General features: G+C 40.7%; 1 protein-coding gene across 2 annotated transcripts; it reads left to right on the plus strand.

The window, feature by feature from the left end:
• On the plus strand, nucleotides 1-25,615 carry LOC117879294 (2'-5'-oligoadenylate synthase 1-like). 2 transcript variants are annotated; one of them, XM_034774377.1, is made up of 9 exons: nucleotides 3-842; nucleotides 1,157-1,316; nucleotides 2,813-2,999; nucleotides 6,381-6,571; nucleotides 8,183-8,343; nucleotides 16,734-16,858; nucleotides 19,212-19,401; nucleotides 21,732-21,941; nucleotides 24,391-25,615. In XM_034774377.1, the coding sequence occupies exons 1-9, from the start codon at nucleotides 835-837 to the stop codon at nucleotides 24,545-24,547; spliced, it is 1,389 nt and encodes a 462-aa protein (XP_034630268.1). In that variant the 5' UTR covers nucleotides 3-834; the 3' UTR covers nucleotides 24,548-25,615. The 2 variants fall into 2 exon arrangements, with proteins under 2 accessions (XP_034630269.1, XP_034630268.1); XM_034774378.1 differs by lacking the exon at nucleotides 21,732-21,941 and having other exon boundaries at nucleotides 1-842.
• The last annotated feature ends 83 nt before the right edge of the window (nucleotides 25,616-25,698 follow it).

A 25,698-nucleotide genomic window follows, 5' to 3' on the forward strand; every position in this document is an offset into this window, starting at 1 on the left:
GAAGACACAATATGTATAGTAAAATACCATTGTATGGGAGATAACACACTGTCTGTTTGACTCTCCCTGTGAAATATACTGCAAGTAGTAGGACTTTGACATAAGCCATCCTGTCAAAACTACCAATACTTTGTACACAATATATAACCTGTGAAACTCTCTGTTGCTGGATATTATTGGACATTCAAACCGGTTTTATGTACAGAAGGAATGTTGGAGAGAACACCAGTGTTATCTGGTACACTTTCCACAAAATGCCAAAGAATCTATGTTCCAGAGACCAGGCAAAAGAGATCTTACTTTAACATCTAACATAATGAATGAACCTTGAACAATGCAAGACTTATAATGCTCCACTGTTGGCATAGGCTGAGAGTCTAAGAACAGAAGCTGAGACCACAGCTTGTCAGTTTCTGGTTCAGGTTTAAGTGTTTCCAGAGTCGCCTTAACCTGCATAGAAAGCATGAGTACTCTATTTTCAAATCATGCATGTCTCTTCATGCTTTTGAAAAACTCTTGCCACACATAGACTCATTAATAAGATGGTCTCATTCTGGTGGCATGCAAACTACAAGTCCCACAATTCTCTGCATCTGGGGATGGTGCAGAAAGGCTTTCAGCCTGTTCACATGGAGGTAACTAGGAAACGAAGAAATAAACACACTTGCCATGAAGTGAAAGTACCTTTTTTGCAAAAGTAAAAGGAATCTTCTTTGACAGACCTGTACCAGGAAAGTTCTTCCAATGTGATAAACTCCCTTTTGAATGGGTATGCATGGAAAAGAAAAGTGATGGAAAGAAACCAGGGCTTCTGTACAGCTTATTCTTCAGAAAATGTTTAGGTAGGTAATTCAGGAGTGTTCTCTTTTCTTTGGACAATAGAAGCTATTATTAATACCAGCTCTCCGAGCTCTGGTCAAGTGAAAAATTCTCTGTTATATCACTAACTTTAACAGCATTTGATTAGGCTAAAGTTTGAATGACTAAACAAGTTTTGAAACAATTTTGGTAAATACTGCAAATATCAGGGCAATATATTTTGAATCACTATCCTAACCACAGCTCTGTTCAGAGGTTTATACTGTTTTTCAAGTGTATAAAATCATTCTGTGCCCCTCTGGAGTGAAGCCTCTTACTTTTATTTCTTTTTATAAAGGATGAGGTCTCTAAAATCCTACAACTGTGAGCAATGTGGAAATGATTTTGTCAGCCGCACCGCCTTGAGGTATCATTTCCGAGCAAAACATCTTGGAAAAGTTCACTGTGAGAAATGTGGTAGGGAAGTTTTGAGAGAAACACTTCAGGACCATGAAGCGGTAAGGCTGTTTGAGAGCTCTGATTCTGTCTCTTTCTCACAACAGATTGTATTGATTCCCAGTCTCTGCTCTTTCTTTTGTGTGTTCAGTTTGTATTTACTTTTCATTAAATAGAGACATTTACATTGAAACAGAAAGTACATCTTGTAATTGAAAAATGGCTTATACTGTATATACATAGTGAATATACATATCTGAACATCTCAGTATAGGTGAAAATCCTGTTATAGCATGTGGATAGATAAAATAACCCAACAGATTTTATCTCTAATTTCTGTGCTCAGTGCATTCCAAGTATGGTCTGTCTGTAGGTGTTTCACACCCAATCCAAAAGCAACAGCCATTTAGTTTGTTACATTATAATACAGTGCCACTCCTGCCAAGGAAACCTTGATTAGTTTTATATAAAACTATAAAAAAAAATCAAAGGAACCTCTGTGGATTGACTAAAGTCCTGTCTGACTCAGACATAGCATGGGAAAGTACATGCTCTAAATAAAATAATGGAGATATCCTATCTCCTAGAACTGGAAGGGACCATGAAAGGTCATTGAGTCCAGCCCCCTGCCTTCACTAGCAGGACCAAGTACTGATTTTGCCCCAGATCCCTAAGTGGCCCCCTCAGGGATTGAGCTCACAACCCTGTATTTAGCAGGCCGATGCTCAAACCACTGAGCTATTCTTCCCTCTGGTGCTTATAGAAGCTCCCACTGCAAACAGTAAAGTACATATTTTATCAGACAACATTTCTTAGAAAATAATTTCTTTAGGTGGTTTGCTCTTAATCTCATGAATACTTATTTGGACCATCAAGTTCCTATAAGTGGAAGGAAATGTGGCACTGTGCTGTGGTCCAATTGACTACTGCTTGCTGCTATGGTGGTGGCTTTATTTCACTGCTGCTATATTTACAGAAGTCACCAATGAAAAGTCCACATCCCCTGCAGATACTACATAGTTACCACTGTTCTTTCCTATTCTAAGTATAGTGTCTCAAATAATTCCTATATACATTTTATTGTAAATCATGGCAAACTTCAAGGTGGACTTCTAAAAAATGGAATTATTGGAGCGGTTGCCTTTTTTTTTTTTATTATTATACATGCTTTATGGATGTGGCCCACCTTCTTTCCCTGTATAATGTGCTTTAAAAATGTTGAGGTTTGTCTTGAGATGAGATGAGATGAGCTCCTGGAGGTACCTCCAATTCACTGTATTAGCCAGCCTCCTTTTTCCATATCCAACTTACTCCTATGTATGGTAACAACAAGGAGTCTGGTGGCACCTTAAAGACTAACAGATTTATTTGGGCATAAGCTTTCGTGGGTATGCATCTGAAGAAGTGAGGTTTTTACCCACGAAAGCTTATGCCCAAATAAATCTGTTAGTCTTTAAGGTGCCACCAGACTCCTTGTTGTTTTTGTAGATACAGACTAACATGGCTACCCCCTGATACTTGATCCTATGTATGGTGTGCCCCATCTTCCCTTTAACAGGCCAACCATGAAAGAATGACTGCTGAAAAAAAAGGGTGTTTCTGGGACATGCCTCCAAAGAGGGAAGCAAAATTTGTGGCCATGGAAATGTCTACCTCCTGCAGGATGTGCCCAAGGCAGTTTGGAACAATCCATAGCAGGGAACACCATGAGAAACAAGATCATCACTTCACAGCCAGCAAAAGAGGTACCACTGCTGCTCAGAACAGACAGGAAGTTCTGCTGGAGAGCACTGGCCATTAGCGAGGGAGAATCAAGGGCTAAATACCATAAGTATCAAACGCTTTCACTGGTGAGATCACTCCCAAGATGATTAATTTTCGTTGGCCATTTATCACCCTTACTCAGCAAAACTCTTCCTGAAAAAGCACTGAGTCGTGTGGGGTGCTGATTGTTCTCAACACCCACTGTAGTTGGTAGGAATTGAGGGTACGTAGCACCATGCAGGATGAGACACTCACACTGGTAATTGTAGTTACTGGTAACCAACTAGTGTGTCTGTTAAGGACTTGTGGTGAAGGTTACAATGAATCTCCTCATTTTGTAGTTATGAAATATAATACCTCCTTGCTTTGAGACTGTCTAGGTTAATTGAACTGATTAACCCCTTACAGGTAAGGGGATTCTGTACCTCTGGCCAGGAGGAATTTTATGTTACCTCATACATAAGAGTTGTTACCCTTCCCTTTATATTTATGACAGCGGGGCATTAACATTTTTGGTATAAATAAAGAGATATGGCCCAATGTTCCACCAGTAAATGAATCTACATCAGAAGCTACAGAACAAAAAGTGTATTGAAAATCGACATTATTAGTTTGTGTTCACTGACACGACCCTGTCTTACCCAACCCTCCCTTAGCCATCAGGCTTATTATTTTAAATGTTGGAGAGGGATATGGATAAGAAATAGCTTGTGCTATTGTCCTCATCCATATTTTGTACTTCTCTGGCAATGAAGCTCACTTGGAACTCTCTTAGTGCTTGACCAGTTTGTAGACCTTCTTCACACACATGTGGAAAGTGTGTGTGGGTTTTTTTTATTCAAGGCCTTTAGGAAAGGCACCCTTAGGAAAACCACACTACAACCAAACACATTTTTTGGCATACAAGCTTCAGTTCTATTAAATAAATAACAATCACACAGTAACCAAACATAGAAGTGGAATGTGTAATTCTTACAGTAATGGGCCAGCTGCCACAGAAACAAGCTGCTGTTTGATCCAATCACTGTTTGCTGACCCAAAGGTTATAAAATCATCATCTCAGGCCATCTGAAAACCAGCTGGCCCACTAAGATGTGGGTGATAGGCATGACCATAAAACCAAAACCATGAGTCTCACAAAGAAGATTGGAGCTCCCAGCAGTCTTCACCAGTAGATATGACTATCTTTATGGCTGTCCCCTTGTTACAACAAATTAATCTTGGAGATGACTATTTCCTGCTCCAAACTCTCTCAGCCAAAGCTAGCCTGAATTTTCCTACCTGTAAAAACTACATTGCCATTAGATGCCCCTAGCACTGCTTGCTTGGCATCCCACCAAGCCAACCACTCACAAAAACCTCTCCTGTCATAGTTGAATGCCCAGGAAAAAAATGTCATAACAGATGTCCAACAAATGCCCTTTGTTGGTGGAATTGTCCTGGGCAAGCACATGATACTTCAGTGCTCAAAACCATCACCTCTTTCTCATTTCTCAGTCTACATTTTTTGTGAGCCTGTTTACCACAACAGCCCAGGAGACTCTTCTCCATGTCTGGGCTATGTCATTGTGTAAACAGCACCATAAGGCTCAGGAATGCACAACCGCTCTGCACACAAAACCTAACAATCCAGCTAATGTTTGTAAATAGTTTAGGGTGACTTTAACCGAACTACTAACCTGTTCCCTTCATTGATCAACCTTCATGGCTGGGAAGTGAGACGCTCTAGTCTCTATCAATTTCTGTGCCCAGGTATGTAATATATGTATTTGGTTCCTCTGTTTTGTCCTACGCCAGTGGAGTTCCGAGACTCTCTGTGGTGGAACAAATTGTTTAAAGCAAGGCTTTCCAATGCCTGAATCTGCTAAGGCTGAGAAACCAAACATTGTCCAGGACATGTGCCATGCACGACAGGTCACGTCCATGTCTTTCCATTCTAAGAAGATACTAAATAGTTCAAAGGCTAAACAGGAAAATGACAATCACATGGGCATGGCCTTATCAGTATGTTGAAAGCCCCATAAAATCAAAAGTATTAGAGTGAACCAGCAATAAATAAAAAGCTGCCTTCAGACCGCAGGCGGGGGTCATGTGATTAAAAGATGACTACTTTACTGAGCAATTCTGCAAGTCAATGAGATTGTTATTCAAACCCTCCCATGAATAGGTCAAATGATGAATCAGTCCAGACTTTCTTGGCACTACCCCCCAGTTATGAAATCTTCAAATTGTTAAAGGGTCCCGTCAGAGGTCCTGTCACTAGACCAGATCTCACTTCACCAGTTTTCTTCTCCCTTACAAATTCTGGAAGAGTAGATAATAACTTCAAATTATCTGACAGAGTCCTTTAGCCATAATGAGGCATTCTAAGGCCCCTTTTTAAAAACCCCCAACAGAATTCCACCTACCTTCTGATCTTGCAACCCTGCAATAACACCAGTAGGGAAAGCAAATTAACAGGCGTTAATTAACCCTTTGTCCTTAGAGGATTGTGTTTTAGGACCTCCTGGTGGTTGGCCAACCTTCCCATTTTTTTCTTGCCCTAACCAGGAGTTGTGTCCTTCCAATAGGAACTTCTCCCACATGCCCTCACTGCATTTGGAGACTCTGTGCAAGAATCTCCATATCTGTTTTCAGCAGGTGCCTCTTCAAGAGGGCCAATAAAACTCCTTGCCTCTCCCAATGTGTTCCTAGTCTCCTGGTACTGGGAGGCTGCTGTCTGTAATCTGCTAGGGAATAGGCCTGAAGGAGATCATAAAAAGCCACAGCTCGGTGTAGTTAAAAGAAAGTTTTAACTGTGGTATTTGGGGTAAACTGGAGAAGGGGAAGCAGATAATCCAGGAATGAAGAATTTATAGTAGTTAAGATGAGAGAGAAACAGAGAGAGAAAAGATATGTGCTAGGGTTAGGGATAGCTCAGTGGTTTGAGCATTGGCTGGCTAAACCCAGGGTTGTGAGTTCAGTCCTTGAGGGGGCCACTTAGAGATCTGGGGCAAAATCAGTACTTGGTCTTGCTAGTGAAGGCATGGGGCTGGACTTGATGACCTTTCCTTCAAGGTTCCTTCCAGTTCTAGGAGATGGGATATCTCCATTAATTTATTATTTAGGGTTTTAGAAGTGAAGATAAAAAGGAAGGGAAAGAAGTAGAGACACCATAGTGGAAATCAAATGTTGGATTTTGAGGTATTATACTAATGATTTTTTACTTAACACTACATCATTTTTGGATCCTTGGGTGTTGAGTCCTAGCTGTCTGCCACAGCTGATTAAAAGGAAACAAGGAATTTATAGCATTTATAAGCTTCTTAACAAGTCCTTTTCAAGCAAATTAGTGATCAGACTTTAATTTTCTTTTTGTGCAGCTCAAATGGCCACTGGATTTTCACCTGATAATATCTTGGATTATAAAAATCCAACAGAACTAAAGAGATTTGTAGAAGAAAAGCTTCGCTCCATTCCAGGCCCTGCAAGCATTGCCTGTGCAACAGATATTGAGGCAATTATTAATTTGATCAAGGAATGCTTCCCATTACCAATAGCTCGGCTAATCAAGGTAAACATTATTTCCTCTTTTTATTGTGGTTCAACAAAATAGCATTTCCTTCACTTGTCAAAGTGTTGCAGCCCGTATGTATCTGTACCACAAGGTCCTCTTGTGTCCCAAGAGTCCAGAGGGAGTGATCTCATAAACAGTGAATTTCCTTTTGGTTTAGATTCAGGTCTGACCTGTAACATTATTTGGATCCACCATATTGTTTGAGGATTTAATAAATTATAAATTAAATAAATAAAATAAAAATCTTTTAAAAAGAGTAGCATTTAGTTTTCTTGCATCTAAATATGAGTTGAGCCTATGATAATAATCTTTCCTCTAGCTGTAATTGCTCTTTTAGACCAATTATATTACAACAGGAGTACTTGTGGCACCTTAGAGACTAACCAATTTATTTGAGCATAAGCTTTCGTGGGCTACAGCCCACTTCATCGGATGCATAGAATGGAACATATAGTAAGAAGATATTTATACATACAGAGAACATGAAAAGATACCATACCAACTGTAAGAGGCTAATTAATTAAGATGAGGTATTATCAGCAGGAGAATAAACTTTTTTTTAGTGTTTTTTAAACTTTTTTTAAGGCAAATTACTGGCTCATTTAGTTCTCCAGAGGTCCTAAAGTGACATCCCTAGAGACTGAATATCCTCACAGGACTGATGTAGTACAGATAATAGCCATATCAACTTCCCTGTAACACCCTATCACTGTACATCAACTTTATTCTGAAGGAACCATTTTTAGGGGTGAGAGGGCAATTTGACTTCCATGCCCATTCCATATGAAACCTGTTTACTAAGGTGGATTTACGTTGCAGACAACTGTCTGCTAAGAACTGACTTGAGATTCCTAACTGATTATAAACACCCCTACCTGCAGTGTGGCTGTTGTATTATTGTAAGAAGGCTCTTAGTACCAAATACATGAGGATGTACTCATTAGCATGAGTAGGGGTTGCCTGGTTGGGCCCTATGCTCTTACTACAGTGATTGCATCAAGCAGAATTCTAGATGTGTATTGATAGATATGCTCTAGTTTTAAAATGTATTTAACAAAATCAAGAGAGTGCATTTGGCACCCAACCCTGAGATGCGCTTTTATCAGGTCGAGAATCTGTTAGTTACTAAAAAGTACTTCTGCATTAGAAAATAAACAGTATTTTTTTACCAAATTTCAAAAAAGGCTCTCACTGCCTTTCTCCTCCATCCTCCCCCTTTCCCCCCCACATGGTTGACTACAATTTGAATACTGGCATAAACTGGGTTAAACCATATTCGACACCCAGTGAAGAAAACTTGATTTGCCCTAGTGATTTGGGTGTTGAACCCAATTCCATTCCTATAGTAGATACCATCACCGATACTATGAATCCTGTTACTAATATAAGGCCTGATCCAAAGTCCATTTGAAAGACCCAGGGATCAGGCCCATCTTGCATCTCACCTTAGTAACATGTAAACTATAAATTACTTGCAAGTATGTAGACAAGACAGTCTAAGAAATTACAGAAGGCATCTAAAGCCTGCTTTACCAACATTGCAAAAATGTCCTGTTTACAGAAAAAAATCAAGTGCTAATCATCTTTCTGGCATATCTTGAATAACAGGGAGGCTCATATATAAAAGGAACTGATACACAAGGCTGGTCTGATGTTGATATAGTGCTATTTAGTGAAGCCTTTGAAAATCTAGAAGACTGCAAAAAGAAACTGCCAGAAGTTATAGATGATCTTGGGAAAAGACTGAAGGAATCTTCATGGGCCAGCAGGTTTGGATCATGATGGTTGTGTGTATTTTCTATGTTTAGTTATTATTAGGGCTTTTACTTGCTCCAGATGTTACACAGGCATCTCAGATGTGATTCCCCCCTAGACTGCCTACTTCACAGAGCACAGCAAAATCGGAAAATAAAATGGATAAAATCAAACTAGAAAACTAGACACAAAATGGTGTGCGTCCCAATACAAACATAGGTAAAATTCCCATTAGAGATAGTTCACACCATCTTTTCAAGCCTTAATGATTCATCATTTTCTCCCATTTTGCACCTTCACCCTCTAGCTTCTCTAGCATGAATGAAAGCAACTGAATGGGACTCCATACAGACTGTTCATCTATAATGTGAAATACTGTGCTCCTCCCTCATCTCAGTGAACTTGTCTAGAGACTAAACATGCTCTTTCCACAGTGCAAACAAATACTACGTATCTTTCTGCTTTGACTAATCATGACACCTGGTGATCCATGGTGTGTGTGTGTGCGTGTGTGTGGGATACATGGAGGCAGCAGACCTGGTTTTCAGGGGACTCTTGTGTCTGCTGCGCAGGCACAGGGTGTATTGTATACTCCCAGGCTGTGGGATTTTGAGGTTGTGGAAAGAGATGCGGTGATATCACCAGTGATGAATTGTTTTATCATGAAAGCCAAAGAGTGTCCCCTAAATATTTTTTCTCTAGTGGAGGTCCCATCCAACCCAAAATGCACATGGGTTTTGTTTCCCATAAGAAGCCTCATAAAACACATTTGGGATCCCGTTTTAGAGCAACCTGTTTTTATATTTAATTTTAATCCAACCCAGTGTCACTCCAGAAACTGCATATAAATACTCCTTCTGGAGAGGAGGCACTGAGATTGTGGTGGGACAAGTTAGAGGGGAGAATTGAGGTCTGAGTTAGGGAGGACTGGGTGACAGGGGATGAGCAATAAAATATAGAGGTTTTTTAACTCTAGGTCAGTGGTTTGAATCCATCCCAAACAGAAGGGACCTGAAGTTGTTACCATGGCTGTGGGCAACCTATGTGAAATATGTTTCGTGGTCCCTGTCCAGATTCCAGTGGAGAGGTGCTCACATCCCAAGAATGACCATGACAATAGAGAGTAATTGGCATCTTTATTGGCGGTCTTGAATGAGAGGCCAAGGCTTGAATAGCTATGGAAACAGGCCATTTTGCCTACAGAGGCAGCCCCTCCAGTTCTGAGCTGAGGCACACTGGTGAGCAAAGTGTAGAAGCTTGCACTGCTACTGCCTGTGTTGTACCTGTTCAGTGAACGAAAGGATGTCTGGTGTCCCTGGGGTCTGTAATCTGGTATCTTTCATGCTTCATGTTTTAGAGACAGTCTACTATGTCAGTGTGGGCAGCCACAAAGCATGACACACGTTGTTGAGAACTGCAAAATGACTCAACTTCCTGGAGGTCTTCGTACCTTGAACATTGATGATTTAAAAAAAACTGCGGCTAGGCTTGACCGGATTGCATACACCAAATGATAGTTTCATACTTCATGAGCATTAATTTGTATACACTCAATATGCGTTTATATAAATAAACATATGCCATATGCCTTTTAAGTGGAAATTCATTTTAAAGAATAGAAGCTATTAAGACACATCTTGTAAGGTCTTAAAAATATCTCCAGTTTGCATTGATAGGTGTGGTGAATATGTATTTTGTGTGCGTGTATCTCTTACTGTGAATGGCAGTGTTTGTTCAGTATCATTCATTTTCATAGCCCTTCAGTTGTCCTTTCTAGCTGTGAATAAGTCTCCACTGGGAGTGCTTTGCCATACCAGTACATTGCACTTGCGAAATGTTCCTAGTGTGGCTGCAGCTTATAGTGGCAATACTGCACTTTTGCCAACATAGCATTTTCCGGCCTTCCCCAAATGAAGTAAGCTATTTGGGCAAAAGCTTTTGCTGGCACAGCTGTGTCAGTCAGGGGTCACACCTCTTCACACCCTGACTGGCATAGCTATGTGCACAGAAGTTTGTACCATAGACTTGGCCTAGGTTTCAGTAGACTCACAGACAAATTTCTGCCTGTTGGTCCCACTTGAAAAAAGTTGTAATTGGACAGAAGCCTTTCAGCTTTATCAAAACAAAATGTTTTGGTTGATCTGGAATTAGATTTTTTTTTATTTCATTTTATTTGGAATTTTGATTCATAGGAAATTTCAATGTTTGTTTTATTTATTTAATTGATTGATTGATTGATTATTCCATTCTGTAATGGCAAACATCTTGAAATCACAAAACTCCCCTGAAATGAAAAATCCAATTCCTGGATAGCTCTACTTAATATATATTACTTTATATGTTCAAACCACAGCTCCAACTGACTTCAGCTATACCTGGGAGTGATCAGCACTTCTGGAAATCAAACATTGGGGTCTCAAGTCAAGCACTCAGAAAAGGCGGAATAGACAATTTGTGATCACCTGTGAAAAGCTGAATTTAAGTGACTTGCCTAGCAATACATAAGGACTCTGGGGCAGAGACAGGGATAGAATGCAGTTCTCCAGGGCAGAATTCAACTTTACTCATGAGACCCTCTTCTCATTTTCTGTAGTTCCCTGCCTCATTCACTAGACACCATCCAACTTCTGTAACAAATGAGGCAGAGATCCTACAGACGATCTCCTTCACTACACAACTCTGATCCATCCCCAGCACAGGTCCATTTTGTGCATGGATTGATGCAGGGATCTTGTGGAAAATTAGTATATGATAATGTAATTAAAGACTTTATCATACGGCATACTCTCAGGGGGAGCACAGGCAACCTTAATTCTGGCATTTCCTAACTTTGCACTGCTTGACTTTGCAATTGAATAATGTTCTTTTATCATAGTTTTTGTGTAAAATTACTTAGCATTTTTTCTTCAGTTTTCTTTTTAAAAACTTTTTAATGTGGCATCTTATTGACATCAGCAGGGTTGGAACATTTAGGTTAACCACACCAGACCTCTGCCACTTTAACTAACAGAGTAAATGGTAGCAGTAGTAGGTTAATAGCCTCTGTGTGGACTAGTACGAGAGGGGACTGGGACACACATTTCACCAGTGAATTTCACAGATATTTGCTGACCGCAAAGGAGTGGTGAGACTCAGGAAACTTGGGTTCCATTGTTCTCTAATAGTCACAGGAGAGGGGATTGTTCTCTAATAGTCAGACTGTCTGTTCTTCCCCAAAACTTAACCCCTTTTGGCTTGTCCCTTCCAACCTGTTCATGTCCCAGTTCTGTCTCTTTCCTACCACTGTCTCCTCATCTAGGGTGACCAAACAGCAAATGTGAAAAATCGGGATGGGGGTGGGGGGATAATAGGAGCCTATATAAGAAAAAGACCCAAAAATCAGGACTGTCCCTATAAAATTGGGACATCTGGTCACCCATCCTCATCTCAGTCCCGTTCCTACTTTCCTGAGCTACCCAGTCTCCTTTCCTCAGGCTTCTCATCCCAGTCTCTTTGCCCAGCCAATAGTCTCCATCTTCAGGCCCCTGATCTGAGTCCCAGTCTTTATCCAGCCAGTCCCAGTTCCCACCTCCTCATCTGATCTGTCTCTCACCTCCCCACCAGCCTCCAGTGATTTCACACACACAGTCTGTCTGTCCTCAGGATCTTCATTCACTCTGTTTCCCTCTTTATACCTCACTCCTTCCCTGGCTCCTTGTTCCAATCTCTTCCCTCCTCAGCTGATCCCGGTTCTACCCCTTGGCTACTTGTCAGATCTGTCTCCCCTCCTCTTTATCCAACCAGTTCCTGTCCCTCCCAATTCCCAGTAACAGTTTCCCTTTTCTTTCCCCACTCCAGTCCCATCCTCACCAGGATCCTTGTCCCAGTCTAGTTGTATCCCTGCCCCCCAATCTGCCTTTTATCCCCACAGCATTAGAGTCAGATGGTTTCCTCCTCAACACTACGTGGTGCCAGCAAGAGGGTCATTAAGAGCACAGGGGAGACAGGCTTCCTGTTCTCAATTCTGGGCCCATCTCCACCCTGATCCATGCTGGTTGGGAGCTGTGATTGCAAAGAAAGTCCCAGTGAGATCATGTAGTCCTGGGCTGGAGCACATTCAGCTGCTTTGTAGAGATGGCACGTGCACAGTGTGGTCAGCACTAGGAACTGTGAGAGGCTGCAGAAGTCTCAGTGAGGATGGAAACTTCAGAAATTTTAGCTGCTAAACTTTAGCAAGAATTTACTGAGCATGTGCAAATGGAGATTTTTTTTCAAAGGTGTATAACTTTGGGCAAATTTGAGCAGATTTTCTCAGGAACAGCAAAAGGCACATCTCTGACACACAGGTCACCTCTGCCAAATTTCAAGTCCCTGTTTTAAAAGCACGGGGGAGCTAGAAAAAATCACCAGATTATTTTTTAATATTGCAGAACATATTTTCCCTGTCCTTGTTCTTGGAAATGGCTGAACCATTTTGGCTGAAACTTTCCAAAAAGATTCAGCCTGAGGGAGACAAGTGGCATGCAAAATTTCAGCCTAAACTATTATCATTTGGCAAAGTTGTAAGCAACTGGAAACAGGGTCTTCTACGGGGAAGTGTCGGACAACCTTCATAACAGGCCCAGCTACCAGCCTCATCTGAATGTTTGTGTATATTAATGCAGAAGTTAGGGATTCTACAGCCACACTTACTCTGCAACATTGCACATATATCTAACAACATAAACCAATAATATAAAGGAACACAGGGATAAAAAGACTATGGTCCTTTTTCAGCAAGTGCTTTCACTAAAGCACTTGCTTAAGTCCTATTGAAGTCCATATTAGGTCAGACTAGAATGATATAATGGTGTCTTCTGACCTAAAAATCTATGAGTCTATGAAAATCTTGTGCTTAAAGTTAAGCATGTGCTTAAGTGCTTTGTTGAATTAGGGCTACATGATTTTTATTCCTATTTTCCTCTGTTATTGGTTTATGTTGTTATCTGGAAAAAGGGGTAAACAGTGAGGTGGCAAAATTTGCAGATGATACAAAACTACTCAAGATAGTTAAGTTCCAAGCAGACTGCGAAGAGCTAAAAAAGGATCTCACAAAACTGGATGACTGGACAACAAAATGGCAAATGAAATTCAATGTTGATAAATGCAAAGTAATGCACATTGGAAAACATAATCCCAATTATACATATAAAATGATGGGGTCTAAATTAGCTGTTACCACTCAAGAAAGAAATCTTGGAGTCATTGTGGATAGTTTTCTGAAAACATCCACTCAATGTGCAGCGGCAGTCAAAAAAACAAACAGAATGTTGGGAATCATTAAGAAAGGGATAGTTAATAAGACAGAAAATATCATATTGCATCTATATAAATCCATGGTGCGCCCACATCTTGAATACTGCATGCAGATGTGGTCGCCCCATCTCAAAAAAGATCTATTGGAATTGGAAAAGATTCAGGAAAGGGTAACAAAAATGACTGGAGGTGTGCAACGGCTTCCATATGAGGAGAGATTAATAAGCCTGAGACTTTTCAGCTTGGAAAAGAGAGGACTAAGAGCGATATGATAGAAGTCTATAAAATCATGATTGGTGTGGAGAGAGTAAATAAGAAGTGTTATTTACTCCTTCTCATAACACAAGAACTAGGGATCACCAAATGAAATTAATAGGCAGCAGGTTTAAAACAAACAAAAGGAAGTATTTCTTCACACAACGCACAGTCAACCTGTGGAACTGTTTGCCGGAGGATGTAGTAAAGGCCAAGACTACAACAGAGTTCAAAAAAGAACTAGATAAATTCATGGAGGATAGGATCCATCAATGTCTATTAGCCGGGATGGGCAGGGATGGTGTCCCTAGCCTCTGTTTGCCAGAAGCTGGGAATGGGCGACGGGATGGATCACTTGATGATTATCTGTTCTGTTCATTCCCTCTGGGGCACTTGGCATTGGCCACTATCGGAAGACAGGATAATGGGCTAGATGGACCTTTTGGTCTGACCCAGTATGGCAGTTCTTATGTCCTTATGTTGTCCAGTATGCAGGAAGTGCAATATTATAGAAACTTTAACTTTTGGGTTTCCTTGTTTCTTCTGTTTGCTTGATTTTTTTTCAGCCTGAACCATTAACTATAACCAGTGCTCAGATTACAGGGTTGTACTCTGTATGCAGTGTTGTTATAGCCATGTCACTCCCAGGATATTAGAGTGTGAAGGTGGATGAGGTAACATATTTTATTGGATCCACTTCTGTTGGTGAGAGAGACAAGCTTTTGAGCTTTCACACAGCTCTTCTTCAGGCCTGGAAAACTTAGGTCATGTTTACACTACCACTGATGTCGGCAAAATTTAAGTCACTCAGGGGTGTAAAAAAAGCACTATGTTGGTGGGAGAGCTTCTCCCGCCGACATAGCTACCACCACTCTTTAGGGATGGTTTAACTATGTCGATGGGAGAGCTTTCACTTGTCAGCATAGTGTGGCTACACAAGAGATCTTACAGCGGTGCAGCTACAGCGGTATGGCTGTGCCGCTGTAAGCTTTGTAGTGTAAACATATAGGGCTAGTCTACACTGGCAACGCCAAAGCACTGCTGTGGCAGCGCGTTTACGTGGCTTGTGTGGTCATGGGAGAGAGCTCTCCCAGTGCTCTTAAAATACCATCTCCACGAGGAGTGTAGCTACCAGCACTGTCTACACTGGCGCTTTACAGCACTGTAACTTGCTGCGCTCTGGGGGGTGTTTTTTCACACCCCTGAGTGAGAAAGTTGCAGCGCTGTAAAGTTCCAGTGTAGACAAGCCCATAGCCTCAGAGTGTCAAAGCTAAATACAAGATGGAACAGATCATTTAGCATAAGTAGTTCACATTGAATGGTCCCTTGAAATATGTGTTAAGTGGCCTATGACTCATCCAGTCCTAAGGAGGAAAGGAAGGGCGGGGGTGGGAGGCAGTTGTTAGTGTGTTACAGATTGTTGTAATAAGCCATAATCCAGTGTCTCCGCCAGACACTAAAAATCATGGACTGAATAAAGTTATGAATTTAAGCTCCCAGGCTCACCTTTTGAAAGTGTTGTGCAGGTTTCCTTTGAGAATGAGGACTGAGTCCAATATAGAGTGATCCCTTTGTGGAAAGTGTTCACTCACAGGTAATATGATGTTTTTGTCTGATATCATTTTCCTGTGAGATTTCATTCGAGAGTGTAGTGATTGATTTCACCCACATAGTTGCTATTGGGATATTTAGTGCACTGGATGAGGTATACCACATGTGTAGGACCTTTGGAACTTGAAAGGTCTGTTGGGGAAGGGGTGTTGATCATTGTAGCAGTGGAGATGTGTGCAGGTTTGGCATCTGTTCTGGCAGAGTCTGGTGCCACTTTGAGTTGGAGTGTCCTGGTCTGTGGGGATCTTGCTTCTGATGATGAGCTTGGAGAGGCTTCAGGGTTGTTTGAAGGTGAGAAGGGGGGGGGGGGGGGTCAGGAAAGAATTCTTTCAAGATGGGGTCCCCATTGAGTATGGGTTGTAGTTGTTTGATGATATCCCATGTAGGTTCCAGTGTGAGGTTTTAGGTGACAACTAAGGGCATGCAGTCAGAGGAGGTTTTATTTCTGTATTGAATCATGTTCTTTCAGGGTATTTGGATGGCTCATTCTGTGATGCGATCTACTTCTCTGGTGGAGTGTCCTTGTATGGTGAAGGTGGTTTTGAGTGTGTTAAGATGTATATCCCGGTATTTCTCCTCCGAGTATATTCTGTGGTATCTGAGCAGCTGGCAGTAGAGAACAGATTTCTTGGCTTGATTACTGGATCTATGAGGTAGGTGTGATGATCTCTGGATTCTTTTGTATGTAGCTGTCTGTAGGGTTCCATTGTTGAAGTTGATCATGGTGTCCAGGAAGTGGATACGGGTATAGGAGTGTTTCAGAGGGAGTTTAATGGACTGGTGGTGTACTCTGTTTTCTTTGTATTTCCTCTTATTTTTACCACCCAGCAGCGAAAAGCAAGAATATGACAAAGCCACTTACTCTACTGGCTAGTTTGAGAAATTAACCTTCATTTCTTATTAATGTGAGGTTTTGCATTTTATACATGTCAGTAAATGTATTGCTATGAGATGTTTATAATTTACTAGCTTTATAAAAGAAATATGAAGGGCCAGACTTGCCACTGGTGTAAACAAGCATGAGTTTGCTGACTTCAGTAGTGTTTATTCCATTTACACCGGTGGTTAATTTGGCCCTGAGACTTCCCTGTGGCCTTTTGCAAATAGCGTACAGACTGATATAGTCTCTTATTTCTGAGAAAGGAGACTTTCCAGCCACCTTCCTCCATCCTTACTACACAGTAGGAAGATTGGAAACCGTTGAACCCTTCCTTCCCCCAGTATTACTGTTCAGTAATATTTTTTTAACTAAGGTTTATTTTAGGATAATGATGGAGAAAAGGACCCAGTCATCCTTACGGTTTCATTTCAAATGCTATACGAATCACCACGGTCACTCGTTTGATATCATGCCTTGCTATGACATACTGGGGCCTGCGCCATCAACAGGTAGGGGATTAATGTTTTCCTTTGGGGAGAAACTTTCTTTATCAGGGAATGATCACTCGTGACCATTTATACCCATCATACAGCTGTATAAATTGCATAATGTTCCAGCTATGCCTTGTGAATCCAGGCTATAAATCTATTTTAGTTTTGATGGTTATAGTATTCTCAGTAGATTATAATCTGTTATAGAATTTTGGGGGAAATGGCACTTTTGCTTCACTACTTGCTAATGACTGTGATGCTTTTAAACTCCAAGCACTTTCCCATACATACACAAACACACACTCTCTCTATGCAGGAACCATCAAACACCTATAAACTAGGTATTCCGATGCAATGTCTAATTTGTGCAATTCTTACTGTACTTAGTTAATAGATTCCATTCCATACTGTATTTCTAGGTACACTTCATGTCTCTTCTTAACAACTTTAGAAGTATGAGAATCATTGAATCTTCATTTGGCATAAAGGGCTTGATTTTCAAAAATGACATCGCCATTGCGGGTATGTCTACACTACAGTTTGGAGGTGTGAGCTAGCTTACTAATAATAGGAATGAAGCTGCAACAGCACAAGCTTGCCATTCAGCATCCTGGGTGGGCTTGTGATCTGGTCCCATTTTTCTGCCACCTGTGTGCTATGGCTTCTCTGCTATTTTTAATGAGCTAGTTTGAACAATCACACCTCCAACTGGAGTGTACACACATACTGTCAAGTATCAGAGGGGTAGCCGTGTTAGTCTGAATCTGTAAAAAGCAACATAGGGTCCTGTGGCACCTTTGAGACTAACAGAAGTATTGGGAGCATAAGCTTTCGTGGGTAAGAACCTCACTTCTTCAGATGCAACTTCACATACTGTGTGTGCAATATCTGCAGTTGCACTCATAAATCCGGTATGTATGTAGGTCACTGATTCAGAGCGATCTGGATTGCTTGGTAAACTGTGTGCAGACAAACAATATGTGTTCTCATATGACCAAATGTAAATGTAAACATCTGGTAACAAAGACTGTAGGCCAAACTTATAGAAAGGGGGACTCTATCCCTAGAAGCAGTGACTCTGAAAAAGATTTGGGGGTGGGAGCGGATAATCGGCTGAACACGAGTTCCCAGTTTTATGCTGTCCTGAAATGCATAAACAGGGGAATCTTGCATAGGAATAGAGAAGTTATTTTACCACTATATTTAGCACTGGTGTGACTGCTGCTGGAATACTGCATCCAGTTCTGGTGCCCACAATTCAAGAAGGATGTTGATAAATTGAAGACAGTTCAGAGAAGAGCATGAGAATGATTAAAGGATTGGAAAGCATGCCTTAAAGTGACAGACTCAGAGCTCAATTTATTTAGTTCAAAGGGTCAGTTAAGGGGTGACTTGATTAGTCTGTAAGTAGCTACATGGAGAACAAATATTTAGTAATGGGCTCTTCAGTCTAGCAGAGAAAGGTGTAACACAGTCCAATGGCTGGAAGTTGAAGCTAGACAAATTCAGACTGGAAATAAGGTGTAAATTTTAACAGAGTAATTAACCATTGGAACAATTTACCAAGGGTCGTGGTGGAATTTCCATCACTGTCCATTTCTGAATCAAGATTGGATGTTTTTCTAAGAGAGATGCACTAGGAATTATTTTGGGGAAGTTCTGTGGCCTGTGTTGTACAGGAAGTCAGATTAGAAGATCACAATATTCCCTTCTGGCCTGGGAATCTCTGAATTTATGAAAAACATGCAAATAGATAATTAGTCACAACTAACTGTTCACATAGTTGATGTTCATGCAGTCCGAATAACTGTGTGTGTATCATGCAAAATTTTTTGTACATTCAATAACGTGTATTTAAAAAAATTTGGCCCCAATTTTTAACTTTAAAAAATCATGATTATAATTTTCCTTTTTCCACACAGATTGTGGAACAAACTAAAATGGGGATGCCCAAATCAGGAACTTTCCTAATAGGGGAGCATTATTTTAATCATGTGTGTGTTCATGTATGCATATGCAGAATGTATAACAGCTATCAACCAGAAAATAAATAACTATAGGGAGAGATGTGGGGAGAGGGAGAGGAAAAAAACCCACACAAACCTAGCAGTTTTTTGGATAATCTCTTGCATAGGCAATTAAATCTGTTTGTTAAACATAATATTCTCCTAATAACATTACTGGATCTTGGATGTTTTTGTATGCCACCAAACTTGGAACGAATTTAGTCTGGATATGAAGTGGACTTGTTAATATTATGGACTTGTGCGACATTTAACAGGATTTTATAGCTGTTATGAAGCCTCACTATTTAAAACAAAAAAGTAAAATATTAGGGAATGCAGTCTTATCCTTTTCTTGGTGTTAACAGGTTTAAAACAGAGCTTTTACCACAAGATCTATCTCTGTAATGACACTGATGAAATCCAGCTGTACTCAATGTCCCTGCTGCAGTACCAGGTTGAGTTTATCAAGGCATCTACCATGAAGGTGAAGGACCTGATTCGTTTAGTTAAGCACTGGTTCAGGACTTCCTTTGCTAAACCAACAGCACAAAATAAGTACGTAACTAACATTTGAGCCTCTTTTCCTTTTAACATCCTGATGTTTTTGAAGAATGAACAACAGTGAGTACTGTATAATGGATTTTACATAATGTGTGTATTATGCTTCTCCACTACATCTTAATGGCTGTTTTATAACTGAACTAGAATGTGATCCAATTAGACAGTGCCCTCGAGCAAGAAGGGATGGGGGAATGGAGAGGAAGAGAAAATACTGCACAGCTGTGCTAGTGCTATTAATATATTGGCTTGGCATTCTCTTTTTCCAATTAAAGTGACTCACTGTTGATTGGGATAAAGGACCCTCCACCTGTAAGGCTGACAAGACAGTTTCTGCAAATGCATGGCTCGCTGGACTTTTCAAACCTTTCCAAACCAAACAGAGTAGAAATCTGGCACACACTGTTAAAAAGGTGTGAAGCAAATCAGCTGAATAAACAGAGCCTTTTACAATAAGTAACTTCTGCTTATTTATTAATTCTGAATTACTGTTCTGAAAAATTAACCTAGTATGTAGGTGGAACGTACATTCTGGAGAGTAAAGTGAAAGAAGAATGGTTTTGTAGTTAACACACTGGATCGGAACGCTGTTCAATTTTCAGTTCTGCTTTAGTCTTCCTGTGTGACCTTGGGCGAGTCAGTTAATCTTTCTGTGCTTCAGTTCCTATCTCTGAAATAGGGCTATAACAATAATACTTCCTTAGGTTACTGATTCCAGCTTTTTCCTCTTTAGCTGTTATCAGATGAGCCAAATTCACTTCAGGATTTGCACCAGAAAAACAGCGCCAGCAGCAAAAATTCCACTAAGAGGGAGGAGGCTACAATGGCCCTGCAGCCATTCTACTTTTTGCACAAAAAATGGCCAGCGCTGCCCATAGTCGTAGTGTGACTTGGGGTGATTTGGTGCATTTCCCTATTAGCCTCCTCTGGCAGGGCTCTGATGAAGTCCCCAGTGGAAACTAAAGTTTCCTTTTCCAAGGGAACTAAATATGCTTTCCCTCTCTGCCAATTGCAGTAGTTCTTACTGGTGCAGGAAGGGTATTTAGCATTTTCCTGCAGTACTGGAGGTGCATCTGGTTTCAAGTGGTGCTGAGGGTAAGTTTTGTATGCCGAATAAAGCTGATGTGTAAGTGAAGGATTCTGACAGGTTTCAGAGTAGCAGCCGTGTTAGTCTGTATCCGCAAAAAGAACAGGAGTACTTGTGGCACCTTAGAGGCTAACAAATTTATTTGAGCATAAGCTTTCGTGGGCTACAGCCCACTTCTTCGGATGCAGAGACTGGAACATATAGTGAGGAGATATATATACATACAGAGAATAAAATTAATTAATTAATTAGCCTCCGAGTTGGTTGGGCAACTCTCACCTTTTCATGTTCTCTGTAGTGAAGTGGGTCCAAGCCCTGGGTTAGCATAATTTGCATGTAGTCAGAAGTGGAGATAAGCTTGAGCCTGAATTCAAACCCTGGGCTTAAATTGCAGGGCAGTCATACCCTTAAATTATACCAAGACTCCTTGGGTATGTCTACATTGCAATAAAAGCCTGCTGTGGGGCTGAGCAGTGTAGATGTTCGGGATCAGGCTGGTGCCTGGGCTTTTGTACCCTCCCCCGTTATGGGATCCCAGAGCCTGAGTGCCAGCCTGATCTTGTCTGCACTCCAATTGTACAGCATCATAGCCTGAGCCCCGTGAGCCTGGGCCAGCTGCAAGTGGTTTATTGCAGTGCAGATATTCCCTCTGAGCCTAATTTTTGCACCACTGAAGTCAAATGGAAGTTTTGCCCTCTACTTCAATAGGAGCAGAATCCAGGCCTTAAACTGAAGCCATCTCACTTTTGGTGGGGTATGATCTGTCTCTTTTCTTCACCCAATGCTACCATGTAATCAGAGGCATTTGTGATGGTCATAAATGGTTCCAATTCTTTCTTTGGCATCATGAGCTTATTCTTTCAGCTATTGGGCCATAGAGCTAGTGATATGGCTTGTGACCTCTGGCATCCATGGCTCAGCTTGCACAGCAGAACATCTGGCATATTCTTGATGCATTCTGTACCTGATCTGGACACATTTGTAATTTAACCACAAAGCTGCTCTCTCCTTTTTACTGATCAATTTTCTTTATTATACAGAATAAAATAAACTTTTCAGTGCTCCCATTGAAGGCCCTGACTGGGGACAACAGCATAATGTTTGCAATGGATAACAAACAGCATGAAAGTACAAAGCTGACTTTTGCTGCTTGTTAGTGTTTGTTTTTACTTGCATTTTGTTTGTAAGAGTGTCCTGTGTAGACTTTGTGATGTGCTAAGTCTGTGTTCGGTGTATTTAGGTTTCGCAGGCTTCCTTCTTCGTATGCTATAGAGCTCATCACAATCTTCATCTGGCAGCTGGCAGGGAAGCCAGTCTTTTTCAGCCTGATTCAGGGAATGAGAGCTATCCTGAAGCTTCTGGTTAGATACCCAGAAATATGCATTGTTTGGCACAAACACTACAGCCCAAACTCTATGATTTTCAAAAAGGTGTTCCAGAAGCAAACCAGGTAACTATATGACAAAATATCTTCTGTCATCTTAATGTAAATATACCACCAGACAGGCATAGCTGCAGCAGCTGAATTCTGCTTCTGTCCTCAGTGGTTCATGGGGAAAAGGAGGCCCCATAACTCATGGGAGGCAATGCAACTTTTCATTAAGAGATTAAAGAATGTTAGTAAAGAGACACACAATGACTCCATAGTTTGTATCAAAACCTATTTACTGAGGGGCACTCCCTTTCCTATTCTAGCTAGAGATGGTACACAGGAAGTGAAATTTACCCCAGTGCATATCGCCCGCACAAGGGGCTAAACATTAAAGGGCAAATCTTTTGTAACTAGTTGATGGGCAGATGCATGAAGGAAGAAAAATGCTTCCATCTGCCCCACAGGCTATGTTGCATGAGGTGTGCTCCACTGCTCCAATTGTCAGGAGAAGGGTCCCTTCTGGAAGACCTCCAAAGACATAAGTAGGCTGGAAAGGATTCTGTTTTTATCAGTAAATGTTAGTGTCAATTTCACTGTACACACACAAACCGACAACAAAATTTCCACTAATGATAATCAAAAATTAGATAGACAAAGAACATGCTGCTTGAGAACTTTTTAGAGTTTGATTTAAGAATATTTACTTTGTATGTTTTGACATATGAAGTTTAACTGTTAAAACACAAATTGTCAACTTCACAACTTTTTGAATTTCATGGTCTACTGTCATTTAAATAATTGTCTGAACTCCTCCCCATAATTTCATCAAACTATGAAATTTAAATTGATGATAATCTACATAAATGCTTAAACAAACATAGATTATCTGTCAAAATTATATACTACATTGAATTCTGCCAGGCCTATGTATAAGACAGGGCATTACTGTGATATCTAGAAAATGTGTTCCAAATTATGGAACTTATGAATGCTATTGTCAATTTCTGGCAAGTTAGCAGAGATCCACAGTCCTGCCAGACTGAAGCTGCTTTTTGTTTTTACTTACTGTATGTGCAGCACCTAGCGCAATAGGGTCCTGGTCCATGACTGGGGCTCCTAGGTGCTACCATAACACAAATAAATAGTAGTAGTAATAGCAAAAAAACAAAACAAAAAAACCCTAGGAAATTCCATGCAAAAAATGTATTAAGAGAACATGGAGATTCCATGATTAAATAAGTAAATCAGGAAATGACACAGTTTAAGATTTCATTGTTCTGAGATTGGACAGCTCCAGGGCATCCTGCTTAGGGCTTCTAAATGCTCAGGCAACAAATAATTATGTGCTGCTTGCATGTATGTTAATCTTTAATTACTTGATTACATAACCTCAATTTAATATATGTTATAGAATACATTTTTATACAGCCTTACATATATATTGTGTAGCATCTTAATGTAGTTTTAAATTTTATACTTGCACTAACAGTACTGCCATATGATACCATCTCTCTGGATTGACTTGATAAGACTTTTTTTATATGTTGCATTCTCTTCTCTAAGATATGTACTTTAATAGTTTCGTTAGCACCCATATGTATGTTCCTTTCAACCAATATTACAGCCTCAAAGGGTTAACCCCAGCCAGAGCTCTCCACCTAGGAGGGCCAGAAAGCAGACAATGGCTCCAGATAAACCTTATTGTCTGGTGCTCAGAAAGAAGAGGGGCCAATTCCTTTGAAGTCTCATGTCTGCTGGGCTCTGGCTAGTATGGCCAAGGGTAGGAGGGGGGAAGATTCTGGCGGGAAAGCTGGGACAAAGAGCTTGGATCCTAATAAAACCAGCCCCTGATAACTAGGAGGAAAGACTGAGGACATATCTTCACTGCACAGTTAACTGGGGCTCTTACACAGGTGTCAGCCCAACTGTCACTCCCCACCATTCACACAGAAACTTTTTGACCCAAGACAGGAGGTGCTTTAAACCCAGGCTAGTTTACATGGCTGGAGGTATAGGTTAGAATCCAGGCTCCGATTTAACTCAGCCTGGAATCCACTCACTTTGCAGTGAGGATGCAGGCAAAAATCTCTCAAGTACCATTCCTCCAATGCCCTTCCCTCATTTCCCTCTGAAGAATGGACAAGTTTTCCTGCATGAATGTCTCAGGACAAAACACTGAGGACACAGAGTATGGTGGGTAGGACTTTGTTGTGAGGTTGCTTCAGAGAAGGAGGAGTAAGAGAGAAGTGGTACAAGTCCCTGTTAAGGACAATACTACAGTAGTGATAGACTATATAAAGCAAAACATGATGTCTGTCTACTTTCAAGCACTATATATGTCTTGACTTGCTGACATTTTTGAAACATCAGCTTTTTTAATCTTATTACAAAGTGCTGCTTTCCAATGCTATTGGACTAGCTTTTGGTTGGTTACCTACTTACATCAGAGCTACAGTTGGGTCTTAGTAAATTGCTAGATCTCACCTCTTGGTATGGATGTTCACATTGATTCTTATTTTTCTCTCAGGCCATTTGTTTTGGATCCTGCAAACCCAACATTTAATGTGTGTGAGAACAGCAACGCTTGGGATGAAGTGGCTCATGTGGCGAGACGGAGCCTCCTTAAGCCTCTTTTTAATGGTGTGCAAGCGAAAGGACCCTGGCTTTTTACAAACGGCTGGTAAAAACGAGAGAAAGCGTTAGCCTGGTTGCAGTCCTGTCAAATAGGTTTGCCAAGGCATATAACACTAGTAGCCAATAGGAATATTCCAATATAAAGAAATGTAAATGAAGAATGGTGGGGTGTTTTTTGTTCTCTCTCTAATCTTTTTAACAAACAATTCTTTGTCATTACTTCTGAATGAACAAGACAATCCATTCTAGTCAGGGGATTAAATCGTCCGCTAAATTTTTATCCCTGTGTGACGGAAGAAGCTGAAAGATATGCTTCCTTATGTTTGTAAAGAGTTCAAGCACTAGAGCAAAGAGGGCAACTTTTCACAGCTCCTACAACTTCCTTCCTTCCCAGCTCACTAGGGCAGCACTGGAATTCCATAAAACATCTGAGCATTGTTTATTTAAAAAAGGCCCCTGAAAAGAACTCACTGGTTACACAGTAAGATGACTATAGTTCCATAACATCTGGCAAATCACTAGGTTGCAATAGATAAACGCTGGAAGGCTCTACACTAGGCTGTCTCTCAATACATCGTTTATTTCCAGAAGTTATGGCCGATCACACATCTTCTGAGGGTAAGATGAAGGGAAGGTCGGAAATATAATGAAGAGTAGAGAGAAATTATGTATCCAGACTCTACCCATTCTATGGGGTACTAATCATTTTAGTTCGTAAAAACAGACTATTTTGTATACAGTTTCAACATCAGTAATTGGGGCTACAGCACAAAGACCTCACCTGAAGGGGAGTTGGAAAGACTGCATTATTTTCTGGAATGATGGTTCTAGCAGTGGTGGCTACTAACAGGAGAAACAGCATGGAGTATGGGACCTGATCCTACAAGGTGCTTGAGCATCATCAGCACCTCCTAGAGTTCAGGCTAGTGGAAGAAACACAACTGAGACAGAACAAGAGGGAAACAGAAGTGGGAAAGTAGTCAGCATAAATTTTTCTCTTGAGTGGCATGCTGTGTTAGGCTTAAGGCAGTTACCTGATTAAATTACTTCACACTAGCACAGCAGATCATCTGGGATCCAGGATTTGGTGCCTAGTAATTTTTTATTCGGCTTTACTTTAATTTCTTACCTCTCTTTCAATTATGTGAGTTGTTATCTGCCCATAGATAAATCAAATTGTGTTGAGAAAAAAAGTCAAATT

The sequence above is a fragment of the Trachemys scripta genome, chromosome 6, assembly GCF_013100865.1.
Source record: "Trachemys scripta elegans isolate TJP31775 chromosome 6, CAS_Tse_1.0, whole genome shotgun sequence".
NCBI classification, from domain to species: domain Eukaryota; kingdom Metazoa; phylum Chordata; order Testudines; family Emydidae; genus Trachemys; species Trachemys scripta.

Excerpts from the sequence above, each read along its gene's own strand:
- LOC117879294 (XM_034774377.1), top strand. Across the intron at positions 8,344-16,733 it reads GAATCTTCATGGGCCAGCAG|GATAATGATGGAGAAAAGGA; the intron begins GTTTGGATCATG and ends GGTTTATTTTAG. Across the intron at positions 21,942-24,390 it reads GTGTTCCAGAAGCAAACCAG|GCCATTTGTTTTGGATCCTG; the intron begins GTAACTATATGA and ends TTTTTCTCTCAG.